Here is a 19,209-nt window from a genome sequence, read left to right on the forward strand (position 1 = left end):
AAAAAGAAAACGTAGTTTGTTTAGATATATATATTTTTTCAATCCAACAATTCATGTATTTATAAGTTGGTTAATGAACCTCTTCTTCCATGTAGATATAATTTTTTAAAATTTGTGTTCTATGCTTAGAAAACCACTTAACAACTAGCTTAAGAGAGCAATTTAAAAAAAAATAGCTTTAAAATAAAGGTATGTTCTCATAGACATTATATGTTCTCACAAACATTGTAAGTATTACAAAGTGGAAAAACAAAACTACATTACTTTTATAAAATTTCTATGCATATATTCAGCCAAGACTTCCTAAAATATGAAAAAATGAATCTAATAAATTTATCCAGTGTTACTTTTTATATTTTCGGTAAAATTTATATGCACACTTTATACACATGTGTGTATAATGTTGAACTTTAATTTGATCTTTAATATACATATTATAGCAGATACATGTGTCTTTATACATGTATATGTATATTTTTCCTTAAATTAGTCCTTGGAAAACTCTTATTTGAACCCCCTTTTTATACAGTTTATAGTTAGATTTTGTTTCTTTCTTAAAGACCCTATTATTGTTTTAATAGTTAAATTTAATTTCTTGCAATTATTGACAAAATTCATGTAGTAATAGTGTAGAATGGCTTCCTGGAGTAAGTAAATTCTGGATATTCCAGCACTCCCTAGACTACCTGCTCCAATCAAATTGGGCACTTTAACAATTCTACTTTTTCTTATTGTAGTATTTTGTATTATGATTTCTCAAAAGAAGACAGAAGAGCATCCTTTTGCAGATATATTTGATGAAGATGAAACTGAAAAAGATTTTTTGTTGTCCAAACCTGTTTGCTTCATTATATTTGGGAAACCAGTAAGTTCTCTCCTCTATTATTTAGTATAATTTTTTAAAACCACAGTCTTGTAAGTTACCACACAAGAATGGAAACCAAATAGTTTGCTAATTTGTTGAGTATCTTTGAGGTTTTCATTGTGTCACTTAAATTCTTATATACTATTGGTAAATTCAAAACTTTCTCTAAAAGAAACCAGATTGTATTTATATTCATTTTATGTTATGAGGAAATTAACTTATCAAAACATTGCACCATGATAACCTAGTAGTGTGTAATCTTAAATTATGTCAGACTTGATTTGCATATAAGAATTTCTTAAACTATTTGTTGCAAGGTTCTCTGTATATGCCATGATAAGACATGATCAAGACATTCTGGGAGATTCGCCTATTAATACCCAAAGACCCTGAGAGCAACATGCCTCAGTCTTTACCTACAATGTGTTAGAGGACCTCTGTATTATCTTTCCACAAACAGAAGAAATCAAAAGTGGCTGTAATACAATTGTTCACCTTTCTAGGTAATTCTAGTGAGGACCTCTAGAGAAGAGCCATTTTCAGCCAGTGAGCTAGTTAGTAGTTACCATTAGAGGTCTGAGCTGGTTAGCTGGAAAACCTTTCCAGAACAGCAAGAGATTGAGAGCTGGAGCCCATCCTTGACTTAGTTTTGTGGGAAACCTGGGACGGATAGATACCAAGAAATGTTTCCAACAACTTTCATTACTTTTCTGAAAACAGAATACCCTTTTAAAAGTCAATATTGACAGCAAGCAGATGCAAATTTTTCGGTGTGAAAGTGCCCTTTGACCTTTAATAGGTGATATTTTCCAAAAATATCAGTTAAGAAGGGTTTCTTTTCTCTTAAAAATTACTAACTGGAAATCTGTTAGAACATTCATTTTGCTTTAGGAAGGAAATAAAATAATGAATCTAAATATAATCATGATTATTTATAGTCATAATCAAGTAATTTGACAAAGGAGTGCAACACGACAGTGCTGTAGCTTCCTGATTTCAAGGTTACTTTCATACTTTAAAAAAGTATTTAAATCAATTTAGGAGATGTGGCTATGCAAAAATTAGCAGAGAAAAATGAAGTTATAAGTATATATAGTATGTAAAATATGCTCTCATTTTATTTTTTAATGTTTTTATTTGTTTTAATTAGTCATACATGACAGTAGAATGCATTCATGTACTTTGATATATCATACATAAATAGGATATAATTTCACATTTTTCTGAGTGTACATGTTGTAGAATCATATTGGTTATGCAGTCACATGTATACATAAAGTAATTATGTCTGTTTCATTTTACTATCTTTCCTATCCCCATCCCCTTCCCTTCCCTCCCTTCACTTCCCTCTACCTAATCTAAGGTAACCCTATTCTTCTCTAGATGGACCCTCTGCTCCACCCCCACCTTATTGTGAATTAGCATCCACATATTAGAGAGAACATTCTGCCTTTGGTTTTGGGGATGGCTTATTTCACTTACCATGATTTTCTCCAACTCTATCCATTTACTGGCAAAGGCCATAATTTCATTTTTCTGTAAAACTGAGTAATATTTCATTGAATATGTACAGTCTTCACTTTTATGGGAAAAACTTGAAGTAATAGAATATTTAAAAACTCATATTTTGTTTCACTGTCAAATGAATATTCTATTGAGTTTTAAACAATATTTCTTTTTTAAGGGAGCTGGGAAGACAACATTAGCCAATCAGATAGCACAGACATGGAAATGTGTTCGTGTTGAAGGTAATTTTATCTTTTTTCCCCCAATATTTTATTTTGAAAACTTTCAAATATGCATGAAATGGAAATAACTGTGCAACAAACACCCATATACCTGTCCACCCACCATCTATATTCCACAATTAACATCTTGCCATATTTCCTTTATTGCACATCTGTCTACCTTTAACACAGTAAGCATTTTAACACAGTAAGCATTAGCTTTATAATAGAGCAATCCAGTCATGTTTTGACCGATTACTACTAGTTTTGTTTATATAATTTAGGAGTGTATGGAATGTCCTTGACTCCATTCTTACTGTCCCCAATTCTCTAACTTTATAATTTAGAGCTATTTGTGATATGTGTGTTTTTAATGTCTTCTTACAAAAGACAACAAGAAAAGGAACTCTCAAAGCTTTTCTTGGGAGCACTTTCCAGATTACCTTCATTGATAAATTTTATTTTTATGTATAAAATTTCTTACATTTTTTACAATATATGACAATAGGCTGATACACACACACACACACACACACACACACACACACACACACATAGACACACATCTACCTTCGTTGTTTTACTCAGTGAAACTATTTATGTCCTATTAGAAAAATAAGGAAAAGAATGAACAGGAAACTTATAAAAGTAGAACTAGGCAGTATAAGAAAAAGTTTAACCTTACTGTTATTCAAAGAGATACTAATTAAAACAGTGATCCATATTTGCCTATCAAATTGTCAGTGACTCTTTAAAATTATTACAATTGTAATTGGCAAAGGTGCTGTGGAATGGGCAGTCTATAGGCTCTTTGTAAAATTGAGATCTGGTACAATGTTTTCAAGAACAATTTGGTAACCTATAACAGAGAGAGATCTTTGATAATTTTTCCTCTGTTTTTTTTTTTTTTTTTTGATCAAAAATTTTATTTCTGGGGCTGGGGGATAGCTCAGCAGCAGAGTATTTCCTAGAATGTGTGAAGCCCCAGGTTTGATTCCAAGCACACACACACACACACACACACACACACACACACAATTCACTTCTAGGAAATCTTGAAGAAAACCAAACATTCCATAGACTCTTAATGACTAGTGACACAATTAAGCTCCTGAGTCTCCCCTCAGTCTCATTTCTCACTTTAACATTTCTTGATGCATACTTCCCTTTTATACAACCAGTGTGCAAAATTAATGAGTTCTGGATATAACTGTATGATTACAAAAGAATCTGGACTAATAAATGTATACTTTTATATGACACATTATAATGCACAAATCACTGTCATATTTACCACCTCATTTCATCCTTGCATTATCTTCTGTACAACACAGGGCACATGGATCTAAGATACAGAGATGTTTAAGAATTTAGCTCCCCAAGACTCTTTAACATGCAGAGAATACATTCTGCTGGGGATATATCTCAGTTGGTAGAGTGCCTGCGTCACATGCACAAGGTCCTGGGTTTAATCCCCAGCACCACAAAAAAAAAAAAAAAAAAAAAAAAAAAGAAGAAGAAGAAGAAAGAGAATACATTCTGCTGCCTCTACTTTGATTAGGCCTAAATAACATAATGTGCACAAATATGCTTTGTGAATTCTAAAGTGCTATACAAATATCAGTTAGAAGACACTCAAATGTGTTTCTTATTTTGGCAATCGTAATACCAACTTATTCTAATATTTTGAATTCATGTTTTAGCTTTACCTATTTTGGAGGAAATGATTGCTACTGAATCTGAATCAGGAGCTATGGTGAGCAAAACTAAATTTCCAAGTTACTATGATTACTATAAAAAAGTCTGCACCACAGACATATTATACAGTGGTGAACTATATCTGTCCTTGTTCTTAGCTGCGGTCAATGCTGATCAGTGGTAACAGCATTCCAGATGAACTTGTCACAAAGCTAATGTTGGAGAAGCTCAACTCCTCAGAAGTCTCTCACTTTGGTATGTTGAGGCACAAATAATTTCTGGGGATGCTCTTTCTTTTGTCTTAGCACAGGAAACTTAGTGTCTGTAGCCAATTGAGAAACTCAAGAGTTTTATTTGCTTGTTTATTTGTTTTTATTCCCCATATTCTACATTTGTAAAAATAATAGCAATAATAAGTTTATATGCCCAATCTTATTTAATATTGTGCAGTCTAACAAAGCATCAAAAAATGTGCTGTAGCCAGCTTTGCAATGCCTCTAGCCTCTGCTTCCTGCTTTTCTGTTCACCCTGAGTCTTATCTCCATGTCCTCCTGTCCATGGTTGGGTTTCTCTGCATTAGTCCACATTTGCAAAGCAAAAATGGAAACTGGAATGGCATCAGCTTTCCCTCTGGCTTCAGGTATTGGAACTTCATCCAGTCTTCTCAGAGTGTGGAATGGAAAAATCTCCCTCTATTTAAATGCATGCTGAGCAAGGACTTTGTGTCTAAAATTTCTCATGGCAAAGACCACTGAAGATTAGGGATTAAGTTTAGATTGATTAAAAGATAAAACTCTAAGACACTTGCAAAATAAGAGAAGAAGAAGAAAGATGAGCTTAGGAAAAAATAATCCACTGAAATAGATTTATTGAATGAAAGAAGGAAAGGAGAATTTATTCTATTTTACGAGGAAAAGTCTTAAACGACATCCAGGCAAAGCTCTAATGGCGGGACAGACTGAGAATATAAAACTGAAAGCTTTCAGTAAGTTATGAGAGGACATTATAGCTATTAAGAATACAGAGATAAAAATAAAGTAAAAACCATGACTGCCAAGGCAAATCAATAATGGAAACAGCAAAAGCAGCTTTGTCAAAACAAACTACAAATCTATTGAGTGTATCTACAGACAGAAAGAGTTCTCTCCACATCAATAATATGAATGTGTAGATGATGTACAGAATGAACTGTACCTATCCATACAAAAATCTCTATCATGTATAGATTATATATGTTAATAATTATAATTAGAAAATTTAGAAAGATAGGAATGGAGCTGGGAATGAGGTGTTCCTTTACTGTTTGAAGCTGTTTGTATTTAACTATACTAAGTAAAAATTTTTAAGTTTAAAAATAGAATCTCATGTAGAGAATTGAAATGAGCAAAAATAAGAGGGACTATTGGCTTATGAGAAATATTTAATTGTGATAATTGTGAAGTTGACTTCCCTCTCTTACTGATCTTAAGCCCTAAATAAATAGAATAAGGTCCATTTTTTAAAATCTTGTATTATGTTATATAACATAGGTATTATAAATATGTTATAGTATAAATAGTTACCATTTATTTATAAACTGTCTGTCTATACTTCATCAGTGATAAAGAGGGTGAATTGGGGAAAATAACCCAGATTGTAGGAGATTAGACAAGTGAAATGACAAGGATGAAAAGGATAATCATAGAATTCAAAATTAGATAAATAAATGACCTCCAAAAGCACAGTAACTGAAACTGTATCATACATATATGTATATAAGTGAATATTTGTTTATACTTTACTCGCCTCTTGAAAATTGTAGAGTGGTTTAATGGCTATAGAAAATCTGGCTTAAATTACAAACACTGGCAATAGGATAAAGGGGAAAATAAAAAGAGAAACCTAATTGTGTCATTCACAGTTCATAAATTTTAAAAATTCTTACTAGGGGAAAGTCAAAGCAGAAGCACACAGAAGGTTTGATATAAAGATCACACATACACAAAAGAGTCTATCACCCTACTTTCACAAGACAACTCTTATCTAATCTTGTTGCATCTATATCTCTGTCTACTCCTTTCTCCCAACCTATTTTCATTTTGAAGCTAATCCATATTATATCAGTTCATTCATAAATTTTTCAGTATGTGACTCTTAAAGATAAGGACTCTTAAATCTATTACCACTTAACCATCATCACCCCTAAAAAAATTAATAATATTTCCTGGACACCATCAACTAACCAGTCTGGTCAAATTCCACTAATTGTCTTTGAGATTTTTTTTTTTAAGAGTATTTGTGGCACAGGTAGGAGCAAGATCCAACCAGGCTTCACATATTGTGACTGATTAACTGATTGGTATGTCTCAAATCTCTTTTAATCTTTAAGGTTTTCCTTACCTCTTACCTCTTTCTATCTTTTCATGTTTCCTTTGTTGAAAAAACTAGTTATTTGTTTTGTAGAGCTTTCCACACTATGGGTTTGTCTGATTGCATCATCTCGTATCATTTAATTGATTTCTGTGTCTTAGGAGCTGGCAGAGTAAGAATGGTAGTAATTATTTCTTCAGTTTGAGCATCACACTCTCACCATTTGCTTTCATAGCCATATTCTAGGGATGCACAACTGGCTCATTTAAAGGCTGCTGTGAAGACAGGACCTAGAGCCCTTTCTGCCCAGTTTTCTCTTACCCTGTCACATTCCCAAAGGAATTTTTTGGGGAACCTTAGCACTCTGCTAAACACAGTTTGAAAGTCTCCTCGAATTCTCATTAAGGATTCTCATTCTGGTGTTAGATCTTAACCAGTAGCCTGGTAGAAGGTAGACGTAAAATTGGAAGTAAAGTGATTTTGAAACAGATATATGACTTGAGTCAGGGGACAGGCAAGGCTAGAAATAGATGAATCCAGAATTCCTAGAGAGATGTGTGCTTCCAGGGACACTGTAATAAAGCATTGCCAAATTCAATCTGAATTTTTTCTGTACCAGCGCCCTTCTATATTTGGAGCTTCCATTACTACAAAGAACCTACACAATCTATAATCTTTTCATTAACAGTCCATCATGCTGTGTTGGCTGTCAACCAAAGTCAGCTTCTTGGAATAACTTCCTCACCCAAGAGAAGAAAAAAAAAAAAGTATAGTCTATGCTTGAGGATCCAGAAAATCCCCTCTCTGCTACTTGCTTCTATATTCTGGAAAAATTCATTTTCCCCAGTGAATGATGATCAGCCCTATCTAGACGCTCCAGGTATATAACATTTTAGATGGTCTTGCAAGTTATTGGTCACCAGTGTGTCCATTTATGCTGGCCTGAGGTTTAGTGAATAGCAAGGCTGGCTGGACACAAAGCTGTCTGATGTCTCTGTACCTCTCATCACTTCATCCTGAAAGCAGTAGCCTGCCGCTGTCAGTTTTATGGATCTAGGAAATACCTCCTGCTTCCCACTGGGCCAAGAAATGTGGACAGAGTTAAAATGTGGGCCTGGTCCATCTGATTTCACCTGAGTGGTGGACTAGACAGTATTTCAGCTTTCTCTGATGTAGGCCAGATAGTACCTACAAAGTGCCTACTATGCCTGTGCTAGTACATGCATGGAGTCCACCATCCCTCCATCTTCAGCATGGAAGGGCAAGGCTTTGGTAAATGCTCTCAAGGAAGTGTGGGCAGTGATGGGGGGAGTTCATCATCTGTGTTTCCATCTTCACACATGTCTCTGAGATTAGAGAAATTGACAGTAGGCTCCTCGGCTCTGGTTATTTACTTGTTGTATTCCTCTGAGATCCTTCCAGAACTGGGTCTAGAGGACTGAGAAATCCCACTTTACATCTGCAGTGGTGAGTCAATCTTAAATGCCATGACCGTCTCTCCCACACCTCCTCCCACAACCCAACCATATTGCTTTCAAGAAAGTACATGAAGAAAATCCAGCATCACATAGCTATGTAGCTAGAAAAAGGAAATATTTAATTGACTTTGAAATAACTGTGAATATTCTTAATCCTACATTAAAACTCAACAACTGGAAGGATTTTTAAAGGTTAATTATGTTGTATCATTTGAAACTACATCAGCGAACTTTTCAAACTTGGTTACATTGAAATCCCTGGTTTACCTTGCACTTGTTATGAGTCTCTTTCCTATCCATGATTTTATAGCCTATGAATTAGTCATTTATAAAATTCGTGTTTATTGAATTATACAGATCTCCAAAATGTTAACAATTCATTATACAATATCCAAAAAAATCACATTTGTTAATGTCACCACCAATCTTATCAGAAAGCTATAAGAATTAAAAAGTGTTAAGCTTATGGCAGTGGAAACAAGTTTTCCAAAATTCAAATTTTCACTTAAATTTTATGCTTGGAAACAACCACTATCAGTTGTTGTCCTTGAAATAAGAAACATACTTCATTTACTTTTTATAAGATTTTTGCCAAATATCCAAGGCTTAAACGTAATTTGTCAGTTGTTCTTCCAAGAAAAAAAAATTCATAAAAATAGTAAAAACTTAAGTCGAAGTCCATGAATTTCCATTGAAGAAATTGAGACTTTATTGTTAAGAGAAAATGTTATGAGGCTGACATAATTAAAGAAATATATTTATTTATTGCAGGGATGGTAAACAGGGTGAATGTCATTGAGATTTAGGCTTCTGGGTGGGAGTACAAGCCAATAGATGTGCTAAGCCAAAATATATTCTGTTCTGTTCCATTCTTTAAACTTAATGGTGGATGCATAGGTATTATATTACTTTCTATAAATTATATACATAAATTATATTATGAAATATTTAAGAAAGAAAATAATATGTCATGAAACCCTTATAATATACCTTTACCTTTCATCATATGAACCTTCCTAACATGAGTTAAAAGAATTACTAGCATGGAATTTCCTTCCCTAGACATCTCATCTGTCTGAATAAATTGACTTGAAATTTTTAAAGATGTCACTTCCTAGCCCATTAATTTCTTTTTTATTATCAGAAAACCATTATTCATAGTTATACTTCATGTAGCAATAACCATAGCTTGTTCCTTCAAAATTTTTGACAGATAACTTTATGACCTGTGTTATATTAATCAATAGCTATATGATATTTTATAAAGTAATTAATAATAAATCCATACTCTCACATATTAATATTATAAATTTTTAAAATTTTATTTTTCAGGTTATATTGTCACTGAAATACCATCACTTTCAGAGGATGCCATGACAGTTTTGCAGCAAGTAGAATTAATTAAAAATTTAAAATTTAAGCCTGATATTATAATCAATATTAGGGTAAGAATATTAGTTGCTTTTTTTTTTCTTTAGTATAGAAAATTTTGATAGTACTTAATTCAAAGAATGTTTTCAAAATTTATAGATCAGTCACAGATTGAATTTCTCACACTCCTGTCTTTTTGTTCTTTCAACTGCATCCATATGAACCACTTCCTCCATCTTTCATCAGGCTTAACCACAGCCACCCTTTGAGCCAGTTCAGGCATCATCTCTTCAGAACATTCCCTGACAACCACACCCTCCCTACCTCCTGCTTCTCTCTCCTTCTTCCCCACCACCCACCCATGCATACATAATGTAGCACAGGAGAGTTAAATGCTTCTCTGATAACTGTTCATTTACTTTCCTATTTTATCCACTTCACTGTAAATGTTCATTTCTTCTTAGATTCTCTTATTTGAAGGTAGAAAAAACATGTTTTATTCTTGTAAACATCAACTAGCACACTATGTGCTACCTAGTGTCTCTTAAGTTTACTATTTAAATAAGATGTAACAACAAAGGACTTGAATGACTAAAGAACACTGCTAAGTTGATTAAAGCTGATCCTTTCCCTGTTTCTCCTTTATTAACCATTGGAACATGGTAGGTCACATCTAGAAATCTCAATTTTCTGTTCACAAAGATGACAATACCTGCCTCATGGGGTCATGGTAGGAATTCACTGAGATGTTCTCTACTTGTTTATGTGAAAATGAAGGACAAGCTTTTGTATTCAGACCCTGCTTGGCTCCCCAAAGGGTTTATGACAGCTGAAAATAAATAAGATAGTTGTCAGCTCAGATGTTGGGACCCTGTGGAGTGCCAGGTTCAGCTGTAAGAGAAAGATTGTCTTGCAGTGGAGTGTGGTGTAAGTACAGTCCCAGCCCCAGCTCATGACCAGAGGCCCAACAGACATACATATGACATACATGTGACCATGTGCATAGTAGAGAGAGGAGATCTCAACTAAATAAAATCAAATATAAAGTCAAAACCAAGGAAAATACAGATTAAATAGGAAATTAAAACCTGGTGGAAAGAAAGCACAAAGATACACAGGACAGAAGGCCCCAAATGCTCACTAAATTTGAATAATAAATCTGGTTCCAAATTTGATGAACTGAATGAAGTAAAAAGGGAAATGTGACCAGTTATTAAAGATTGTCAGTGAAAAGATAAGCCATTTCTCAGGAAAAACAAACTTCCATTGAAAGTGAGAGAAATATTTTACTTAGATCCTAATGTGAGACCACCTAATGTAGTCAATGACATCTTTAACCTATTGTGTTGTAAGTGGCATACTGAATGCCTCGTATAGTTTCCACAAAAAAACCAGGTTGTAATTAGAGAGTTTGAGTGAGATACAACTCAGCACAACACACACTTCTCTGACCATGTGTTTCTACTTGGGAATAAGTCTGGAATTTCTAGAACAGAAGTTCTTAGCCTGGGTTTCATGACCCCTAAGCATTCAGGAGCCTCCTGAAATTATATGTAAATTTTTTTGTGTATGTGCATTTTCCTAAAGCAAAAGTCTATGGCTTTTATCATATTCTAAAGGGACCTGTGCTACAAAAAAAAAAAAAAAAAAAAAAGGGTTAAGTACAGCAATCTACTAGAGCAGTGGTTTTCAGAGCCAGCAGCAGCAATACCCAGAAGCTTGTTAGAAATGCAAGTTCTCAGGCCCCATCTCAGAACGAAGAACTGGAAACTGAGGGGGTGGCACCCAGTAATCAGGGCTGCAAGGCCCTCTAGGTCACTAATACCTGCTAAAGTTTGGGGACCCCTGCTCTGGGGCACATCCTTTAGCCTCCTCCTCTTATTAGTCACCTCCTCCAAGTGAAAACAGGAGATAGCTGAAGGTGACAGTCTTTGTCAAGAACCCAGACTGTGAGGACTCTGGGTTGTAAATTCACAAGTTTTTAAAATGACCAAATGGGTTGCAGTCCTTTTGGTGAAAACTTAAGACTCCCAAATAAAAGCCTTACATAAATAAGTAAACATCCCATCTCCATATGGAGGGGGCATGAATAAATCAGAAAATGGTCAAGGAAGTTTCCACAGTTCCTTTCTTCCTTTGTTTCTCAAAGCATGGTCAGCTTCAGACTCACTGCGGATGCTCTTTCCAGGGCCTAGCCTCACTCCAATCTTACTAAATTACAAGGAGGAGCAAATGTATCTATTTAGCAAGGTCTCCTAATGTTTGAGAATCTGCTATAGAATGTAATCTAGACATTTGTTATCCTAGAAATCATCCAGAGCAGGATTTACAGCCCCATATTATTTTAATAAAGCATCCACAGAGCATGGAACACAACTCTGATTCCAAACTCTGACAGAGCACACAAAAAGAAATCTATAGCCTATGGACTATATGAATCAGAAGACCTCCGTGTGACATTGTGATCTGAGACCAGTCTCTTAACCTGTCTCTGATCTGCAAAATGTCTTTAATCATAATATTCAATTACTTATTTTAAAGGATTAGTTTGAGAATTAAGACAAATTGCACACATGAAAGCACTTTAAAACAAGAAAATTACTTATAGACTTTGGTTTGTACTTTTTTTTTTTTTTTTTACTACATGAACTGTTTCCTCCCCATTCATTACTGGCATTTTATGAACTACTTTGGCCATAAAGTTGTAAATGATCGTAAATACTAAAATATGTAAATATTCAAATACTAAAATAAAATATATGCATATTCCATTTTCCTCCATTACCAGCCTTTTCAAACTATTCTGAACCTTTGCAGACTAAACTGATTTTATATTCTATTTCTCTACTCTTTCTACTGTTCTTCTAATCCTCTTTCTTCAACTTAAAACTTATGATATTTTCTCACACGTATAAATTTCAGTCAAAAATGTTGACATTGCATGAAAGTTGTATTTTTGTGGTCACAATATTGAATTTGTCAGGTTTTAAAGGAATTTTTAACTTTATGTATTGAATAATATATAAATTAGGTATTAAATGCATATTCAAAATATTTTAGGTAACATAATAATGTTTTTTCCTTAGTGCCCTGACTATGATTTATGCCAAAGAATTTCTGGGCAAAGACAGCACTGTAATACAGGGTACGTATACACTAGAGATCAGTGGGATCCTGAAGTCATTGAGAGTCGTAGGAAAAAGAAGAAAGACACCCATAAAGAAGGAAAAACTGAAGAGGAAGGAGAAGAGGAAGAAGAGCAAGAGGAGGAAGAGGTAATACCACAATAGGTCATTACTGTATGCTATATTTTAAAATTTTGCTATAAATAAATGATAGTTGGGATAATAGAAAACAGATACTGGAGAAAATTACATTTTTATTGAGTCTGGAGGACATAAGTAAAAAATCTCCTGTTTTCAAGAACTGTTAGAACATAAGCTTAAGGTCAAGTTTAACCTTCCTGTCAGTATAGAAGTCCCTCTATTCTGAAAGCTAATATGCTTCATTTCATAGCAATGATAATTTGTCACCTTCTATGTGTCAGTCAATCCAGTTAGAATAAGGAGGTAGGGCAATAAAAGACAAACTGTGATAGGGGGAGCAAAGTAGCCCAGCAGTAACTCAACTTGTGAAATGGACACAACTGTGATTCCAAACTCTGACAGAGCACACAAAAAGAAATCTATAACCTAATTTCACATATACATGTTTTTAAAATAATCTTAAATACTACCAAACATAATGCAATAGAGCATGGAAAAAAAACTTTTACTATGACTTAAAGAGGAAAATTTGATAATAAGAAATCTGTTAACAGATGGTGGACTAGCTTTGACCCACCAGGGTGGGAATGGGTCATAGTCTGCCAATCTATTCTATAGTGAAATGTACCTGTGATTGACAGTTTCTGTTATGGCCTAGACTCTGTGAAGTCAAAGTTAACTTACAGATGGATACATTTCAAATAACTTATCTAATAAATAAAATGACCCCAAAGGCCACAGTTTTATTGCCATATAGGACATTAAGCAGCCTTGTGCCTAACTTTTCAGTCTTATTCAATGATTATTAATACCTGCACTTTGTAATTCTGCTGTTTCCCTTGCTGTGGGTTAAATACCTCTTTGACATATGTTCTTTCATTTAAAAGTTGGTAGTACAATAAAGTCCATTTTAAAAAATAAAATAATCTATAATCTCACCTGTGCAGATAAGTCATTAGATAATAACTAGACTATTTTAAAGGAAAACCCCATAATAGATAGGGATAAAAGTTATGTGATTTTAGCATGAATACAGTATACTATCACAGCCAACATGCCACTTATATGGTGGGATACAGGGGTCACAATTCATTGCAGGGTCCAAATGGGTTATGACAATTGGTGATGTCACCAGGAATATAATCAGGAAGAGTGAGGACTACTTTTATGCTAGGACTGCACTGTCCACTATGGCAGCCACTCCCCCATGTGGCTGTTTTAATTTAAATAAATTAAACTTCTTTAAAACTTAATTTAGTTCTTTAGTAGAACTAGCCACATTTCAAGTGCTCAGTAGTCAAATATGGCTCTGTCTTCCTAACTGGATGGTCCAGATAAGAATAATGCATTTTGTTTTCTTACTGTTTTTGAAATCTGGTGCATATTTTATACTTACAGCACATTCCAATTTTCACTGACCAAATTTCAAGTGCCAGATAAGTATGTGTAGTCAATAGCTATAACACTAGATCACATTAGCCTCGGTCCTTATCCTGCTCTATTTTCCTCATAGCATTTATACTTTCTGAAGTTTTGTTAATTTTTTTACTAGCTTATAGCCTATCTACCCCACTTAACATAAACTCTATGAAAGCATGACTTTATCTCCAGTGCCAATAACAGCGCTTAGCAGATAGTAGGTGCTTAATATGAAGTCATAGTAACTAAGTGAATGAACACAAGCATGCTAGCAATGCCCTCTGTTAGAGAGAGACGAATGGTAGCATCTTTTGAAAAAGACAGTGTTTACTGAATCACTTTGAAATGTATTACCCAAAGTTTAGTAATTCTAATTTTAGGAACTATTCTAGGGGAAATATTAGTAATATAGTAATCTATCTACAAAGCTATTCATTGCAACATTATTTATAAAATTGTAAAATCTGAAACACTCTTGTTGACCTGTTATAGTCATGCTTAAATCTTATTTGAGGAAATGTTATTTTACCATTAAAATAATATTTAAAACAAATTATATATAAAATGGCTTCCATAGATAATGTGATCCAAATTGTGTAAAATATGTACATGTATGCATTTATAAAAACTGGAAAGAATGACTAATTATGATACTAAGTGTGATATGGAACACTTGCTATGTGCCAGGACAAGGGCAGAGAACTTTTACAGTATTATTTATTCCCTCTGCTTTGATCTGTTCTTTCTCTAAAAATCTGTGAGGCTCTCTCCCTTCCTTGCAAATTCAACTCAGATATCACTTTTGTGACCACCTGATATAAAACAGCACTTTCTCCCATCACTCTGCTTTATTTTTCTCATAGCAATTATATTTTCTGAAGTTCTGTTTATTTTTTTACTAGCTTATATCCTATCTACCCCATGAACATAAACTCTATGAAGCATGACTCTATCTCCAGTGCTTACCACGACTTGTCTTATATTTATTTGCCCACTGTGTTTATGCTGTCTCTCTCAGCTTCAACATGAGCTCTGTGAGCCCACTGTTAGACAGTTTTGTTCACTGTTGTATCTCAAGTTCCCAGAATAGTGCTTGGAATAAAGTAGGCACTCAAATGTTTACTGACTATTGAAGGAAGGAATGAGTGAACTACAAGCTTGAGTATTCTAAGAAACTCCAGTTTCTCTATTTTGTCTTTAAAAAATCTGACATTCACCCCCACTCTTCTTATTAACTGGGGAGGAAAAAGTAATTAGTAAGTATCCAAGTCAGTCTAATGCTTTGTTTCATCTAATGAAGACCCCTAAGAGTGTTCAGCCTGTCTTTTTCCCTTCATCAGTCTAAATGCTTTATTGAAACTAAACACATAATACATAACAATGAGATTATGAAAATACAGAAGTCAACCTAGTCCTCATAGTTCCTTTGGCTGGTTGAGGCAGCTCAGTGATTTCAGTCTCTCTTAAATAAAACCCTCTGTCTCTAATCTTCCCCTTCCCCCTGCTTCTCACTCCAGGTAGGCAGAGGAGGGAGGGATGTGGCTTAAGAGTTCATTAACCACTAACTTAAAGATAGTTTGTGCTTTTTTTTTTTTCTTTTCCATTTAGGCATTTATTGCTGAAATGCAGATGGCAGCTGAAATTCTTCATCATCTAGTTCAGAGGCCTGAGGATTATTTGGAAAATGTCGAAAACATTATTCAACTTTATAAGGAAACAATCCTTAATTGTTTAGAAGTAAGAACAAGATAAAAATAGGATTATTTGGTATTTGTCCCTGTTAAATAGCTTTCTCCCATCTTCATCTTCATGTACTATCATTTGATTCTCCTCGTGAACTTGGTATAAAGCTATTAGATAAAGGCTTCCTTCCCATAGGCTGTTTCCCACAACCATTTTATTTTACCCTTACAAACAACTCTGTTGTTGAAAAATGACTAATGAACTGCATTATTCAAAAGTCACTAGGAAAAATTATGAATGGGGGCTAGAAAATTCATATTAAGAGACTATGTTGTAAGAACATTTTCAATAAATAATTTATGGATTCATCAAAACAAATAGTCACTTAACATGCATTTTTTTATTCTAAAAGGAAGTGTTAATTAGGTTAAATTGCAATCTAAAAAATTGTTATTCCCAGATTGGTTTCCATGGTTATCTCATGCACAGTTGATTATATGTAAACATGATTAAGATTATTACATATAGTAGTAGAAAAGTTTTAATTAAAATAATTAGTATTCCAAAGTATGACTACTGAGATTACAATTATGTGAAAAACTTATTTTATATTTTCAAAATTAAAGGAAGACTGCCAAATATAATCATTTGTGTTGGAAATTTAATCAACAAACGTTTAATGATCTGGGCATGGTGGTGCATGCCTATAATCCCAGCACCTCAGGAAGCTGAGGCAGGAGGATCCTGAGTTCAAAGACAGCCTCAGCAAAAAGTGAGACACTAAGCAACTCAGTGAGACCCTGTCTCTAAATAAAATACTAAAAGGGCTGGGGATGTGGCTCAGTGGTTGAGTACCCCTGAGTTCAATCCCCAGTATCAAAAAAAAAAAAAAAAGTATTCATTGAACTTGGGTATTTGGGAAGATATTATGATAAACAACAAAACTAAGAAAACAAATAAAAAACAATCCTAAAAATGTCTCTTCCCCATTGATAGAGACCTAAAATAATTTGTTTTGCGTGGTTTATAATGCTTATATATTTATATATATATTTTTAAATATATATTAAATGTATATTTAATATATAATATATATAATTAGTTGTAGTTGGACACAATACCTGTATTTATTTATTTATTTATTTTATGTGGTGCTGAGGATCAAACCCAGCACCTTGCACATGCTAGGCAAGCGCTCTACCACGGAGCCATAACCCCAGCCCTAATGATATATTTTTTAAGGACAAATGAGTGGATTATTTTATTTCTCATCATCTCTCTCCCAAAATGAGAAACAAATATTTTCTTAGATATGGCTTTGATTACTCCTTCTCTCTTCTTCTATTACCTGCCTTTAAAATGAAGCATAAACATTTCTTAAGAGTACATTACATGATTCTACATAATATAATTTCTTCCTTCAGTGAAAGTATCCAAAGTACTCCTTACATCACCAGCACTGAGTATGGAATAAAGCATACTGAGAATTAGATTCAGAATACTGGAAAACGATATTCATAGTGGAAAAATGCAAAGGCAGTCTCTTCAAGAAGAGTCGCTAGGTCATTTATCCTTGTATCACCTATCCACAGTGCCGTGCCCCCAGTGTGGAAGTGATAAATGACTGACAGATGTTCAGTTGAACCAATGACAAGATTATAAAGAAGCCCAGTAGAGTAGAGGAAGGAGACCAGGGAAAGGGAGGTGGAGAGAGAAAAGGCAGGTGCTAGGAAATTAAGTTGACCAAATTATGTTGTGTGCATGTGTAAATATGTAACAATGAATTCCACTAATATGTGTAATTGTAATGCACCAATAAAAAGTATTACCCATACCAAAAAAAAAAAAAAAAAGAAAAGAAAAAGGAAACCAGAAAGTCATTTCAATTCATTAAATGTAAAATTTCTGGAAAATCAATTAATCAAACATCATTCAACGTTAAAAGAAACAAACTGAAAAATCTCCCCACTATTGTGGGCTGATCACCAGAAAACACTCTCAGTCCGAATTTTGTCCGAATTAGAGAGTCTTTTATTTAGTCAGCTGGGACTGCTCCCTGCAGGACCCAAACTGTCTCTGCCAGGAACAGCACTGGGTCCCAGTTCTACCGGGTTTATAAGAGGAAAAACCACATCCTCAAAAACATAGGTGCAAGCAAGCAGGAGACACAGGCTGAGAAATCAGTTAGCAGAGCAAAAACAGACGACCATTTCCTGGGTTCGAGCACATTTGTGGGCATATGAAGTGTACGGAAAAAAATTTTTTTAACATCTTAGAAACAGCTTATATAACAGTTTTACATGGGAGTCATAAAAATGGAGTTACAATGGCTATATTATATTTATCTGTAACTATATTAACCTATGGGCTTATATTTATCACCTTTACACTCTTCTATCTTATTTCTAACAACTTAAATCTTATATCTTACAGTTACATTATTACTTCTTCTAATTTATAACTAGAGCAGCTTAACATTATTTATTCTATAACACTTATCACATAATCCTTTTATCCTATTTATTAATATTTCATAACCTACAATCTATAATTTATAATCTATAATCTATATTGATTAAACTCAGACCATAACACTATAATAAAATATTTAAAGCTTTGATTTGATATATATAAAGACCATAAAGATGATTTTCTGAAAACCTGCAAGTTCATTCTGAGATAAATGAACAATTAACAAATGAAAGACAAAAGGGTAATAAGCCACTAGAAAAAATGGTCAGTGTCACCTATAATAAAGAAATACTCATCTAAATAATGAAATGTTATTTCCATAATCAAATTTTATTTTTTTATTATTTTTTAAAATATTTTTTAATTGTAGTGGACACAATACCTTTATTTTACTGATGTGGTGCTGAGGATTGAATCCAGGGCTTCACACATGAGAGATGAGCCCTCCACAGCTGAGCCCCAGCCCCAGCCCCTTCATAATTAAAAAAAAAAAATTTTTAAAGAGAGAGAGGAAGAGAGAGAGAGAATTTTAATATTTATTTTTTAGTTTTTGGCGGACACAACATCTTTGTTTGTATGTGGTGCTGAGGATGGAACCCGGGCCGCACGCATGCCAGGCGAGCACGCTATCGCTTGAGCCACATCCCCAACCCAACCTTAATCAAATTTTAAAAGATAAACAAATGATAAGAATTTCTCCTGCTAGCAAGTATATGATAAAGCACTCTTATAATTTGTTAAAAGGAATGGAAATTAGTATGGCCCTTTTTGTTATTGTTGTTTTGTTTTCTAAAAAAGAACACAACTTTTAAAACTTTAAAAATACTTAAAAATGCTTGGAAACAACTTGCTCAATATTATAAATTGCACAACTGTCAAAC

At 33.9% G+C, this 19,209-nt stretch overlaps 1 protein-coding gene across 1 annotated transcript in view; it reads left to right on the forward strand.

Moving 5' to 3' along the window:
- The first annotated feature begins 748 nt into the window (after positions 1-748).
- The window catches only part of Ak9 (adenylate kinase 9), a 117,043-nt gene continuing 98,582 nt past the window's right edge, over positions 749-19,209 (forward strand). The window contains exons 1-7 of the mRNA XM_076859460.2: positions 749-865; positions 2,550-2,613; positions 4,296-4,348; positions 4,449-4,545; positions 9,450-9,562; positions 12,575-12,763; positions 15,782-15,910. Of these exons, the coding sequence (XP_076715575.2) occupies positions 749-865; positions 2,550-2,613; positions 4,296-4,348; positions 4,449-4,545; positions 9,450-9,562; positions 12,575-12,763; positions 15,782-15,910 (762 nt within the window). The remainder of the gene's footprint in view (positions 866-2,549; positions 2,614-4,295; positions 4,349-4,448; positions 4,546-9,449; positions 9,563-12,574; positions 12,764-15,781; positions 15,911-19,209) is intronic.

Source organism: Callospermophilus lateralis, chromosome 6, assembly GCF_048772815.1.
Source record: "Callospermophilus lateralis isolate mCalLat2 chromosome 6, mCalLat2.hap1, whole genome shotgun sequence".
NCBI lineage: Eukaryota > Metazoa > Chordata > Mammalia > Rodentia > Sciuridae > Callospermophilus > Callospermophilus lateralis.